At 54.2% G+C, this 2427-nt stretch overlaps 1 protein-coding gene across 1 annotated transcript in view; it reads left to right on the forward strand.

Annotated features, from left to right (window-relative positions):
* Window positions 1-1302, forward strand: part of MYCBPAP (MYCBP associated protein) — a 20152-nt gene extending 18850 nt beyond the window's left edge. The window contains exon 19 of the mRNA XM_014541140.1: window positions 1128-1302. Coding sequence (XP_014396626.1) covers window positions 1128-1229 — 102 coding nt within the window. The 3' untranslated portion in view covers window positions 1230-1302. The remainder of the gene's footprint in view (window positions 1-1127) is intronic.
* Window positions 1303-2427: the final 1125 nt, after the last annotated feature.

Raw genomic sequence — 2427 nt, forward strand, 5'->3', positions numbered from 1 at the left:
AAAGGTGACGTCAAACAGACTTGAAGGAAGGTGGGGGAGGTCCTGTGGACCCCTGAGGAGCAGTGCTCTAGGGAGAGGAAGCAAGGAATGCCAGGGGAGGGAGGAGCCAGGAGGACAGGAGGCAGAGGGGTCACCAAGAGGGGGCAGGTCATGTGGGGCTTTGTAGGCTATATGAGGACTCGGGGATTTTTCTGAGTGAAACGAGAAACCATACAGGGATTTGAATAGAAGAGGGACATGGTCTGACTTTGGGGAAATAGACTCCGTGTGTCAGAGGGCATCTTGGCCGGCCTGTTCCTTGGGGGGAACACCGCGCCGAGTGGATTTCTAGCAAGCATAAGGGTTTTGAAACCCCAGAGAGACTTCATGGCAACTCCCTCTTAAGCAGGAGGCCCTGAGGAACTCATCGTGTGTTGCGTTGGGTTTGCAGTTACAGTTGCTGTTTATTTCGGGGGCGGGGAGGGGGGCGGTCCACAAAGCCACATTCAGTCTGTCTGTCTCGTGGCAAGGCTTTGTCTGCCTCTGGCGTGGACAGCTGGGTGGCTGGGATTATGTCTGCACTGTGGGGACACCCTGGATCTCATTTGATCAGAAGCCCCATTTGCTGCTGGTGACATCCCTGAGATGTCTGAAGGCTGATGGAGGCAAGTTCCCGTGGGTCTCTGAGGACCCGCGCGGTGGCCTTTCTCAGCTTTCTGAAATTAAGAGTCGACTTGCTGAGGCCTGTGTGGTCCAGCCCCACTTAGGGAACAGTTTTGGAAACATTTCAAGATGTGGATCTGTGATCTTACAGGAAGGAAAGTTGGCACCTGTGAGGCCAGAGTAGGATTGGGCCACCCCAAGGGAGTAAATGGGCACTGCTCCCCGGACCCCAAGAATTGCCCCTTTAACCATCCTGGGCCCCCAGTGTCCCCATACGTCCCAGGGCCCAGACTGGTTTGAAAAACACAACTCTTTGCAAAAACCAAAGTTCTACAGAAATTCTCACCACACTGGTCTTGTCCCCTCTAGAGCTGTTCTCAGTGTGGAGTGAGCATGCCCACCCTCATAGCACAGTGGGCGCTCCCTCGTGGAGGCGTTTTCCACAGAGCAAGCCGTTGCCTGTGACGTTTGTCCTGTTCTTCCAGGTCTATGGGCTGCTGGACACCATGGTGACGGACCTAATGGTTCTGGCTGATGAGCTCAACCCCCAAAGGGACGTTGAGCAGCCTTTGCGTCCTTGCACTTGACTCAGGTGCCCAAGCAGCCTTCTGGGCAACTGGTTAACAAACAAATCAATAAAGAACCTTTAAGTTCCTACCACTTCCCTCGGGCTTCATGTCGTGAATGCCGCCCCCTTGATGAAATCAGCTCATGGCCCAGGTCCTCCCAGGTGGTCCCACCTGCCGTCAGGCCTACCCCACCCCACCCTGTCTCGGTTCCCGGAGTCACCCAACAGGCAGAGAGAGGAACGCACCTGGGGAGGTGATGTGTGGGATGATGAACCACAGAGCAAGTGGGTAGCAGGAGAAGGAATGGAGCGGATGGTAGGACACATAGCATCACCCCTCCTAGTTCCTGCTCCTGGCCTTCCTCGCCCCACACGTTTGGGGTAGCGCTTCCCGGAGCCAGGTCTTCCCCAAGTGTCATCACCAAGTGTGACAATGTATGAGACTCGGAAACTAGACGCCCGGAGACCTGGCTCCCTGAGACCCTCCCACTGCAGCTGGGGCCAAGGGCCCTGTCCCAGGTCTGAGGGCGTGCTCGCCGTCCTCTTCACCCCTAGAGGCTGGATCCGTTTGTCCTCAGCCAGAGGTTACTGTTCCGGATTTCAGCGTGTGATCCTACAGCAGTGGTTCTCAACCTTCCTAATGCCGCGACCCTTTCATACAGGTCCTCCTGTTGTGGTGACCCCCAATTTCATTGTTACAAATTGAACATCATTAAAGCATCCTGATTAATCACAAAAACAGTATGTAATTATATATGTGTTTTCCAATGGTCTTAGGCGACCCCTGTGAAAGGGTCGTTCGACCCCCAAAGGGGTCGCGACCCACAGGTTGAGAACCGCTGTCCTACAGGAAGGAAAGCTGGCGCCTGCTAGACTCAGCGGTTCTCAACCTGTGCGTCGCGACCCCTGAAAATACATCCTGCAGATCAGATATTTGCATGACGATTCATAACAGTAGCAAAATTACAGTGGTGAAGTAGCAACGAAAATAATTTTATGGTTGGGGGTCACCACAACAGGAGGAACTGTATTAAAGGGTCGCGGCATTAGGAAGGTTGAGCACCACTGTTAGAGCCTCTGGCCTCCTTTCGCCACTTTTCTGCCTTAAAACTGGCCTCTGGGCTTTACCCTCCGCCCCTCGCTGGGAGAAACGTGAAGTGGGCAAGAGATGGCTCTTGGGAAGAAAGGTGCTGTTAGCTCAGACTCAGTACCATCCT

The sequence above is a fragment of the Myotis brandtii genome, unplaced genomic scaffold (genome assembly GCF_000412655.1).
Source record: "Myotis brandtii unplaced genomic scaffold, ASM41265v1 scaffold265, whole genome shotgun sequence".
Taxonomy (NCBI): domain Eukaryota; kingdom Metazoa; phylum Chordata; class Mammalia; order Chiroptera; family Vespertilionidae; genus Myotis; species Myotis brandtii.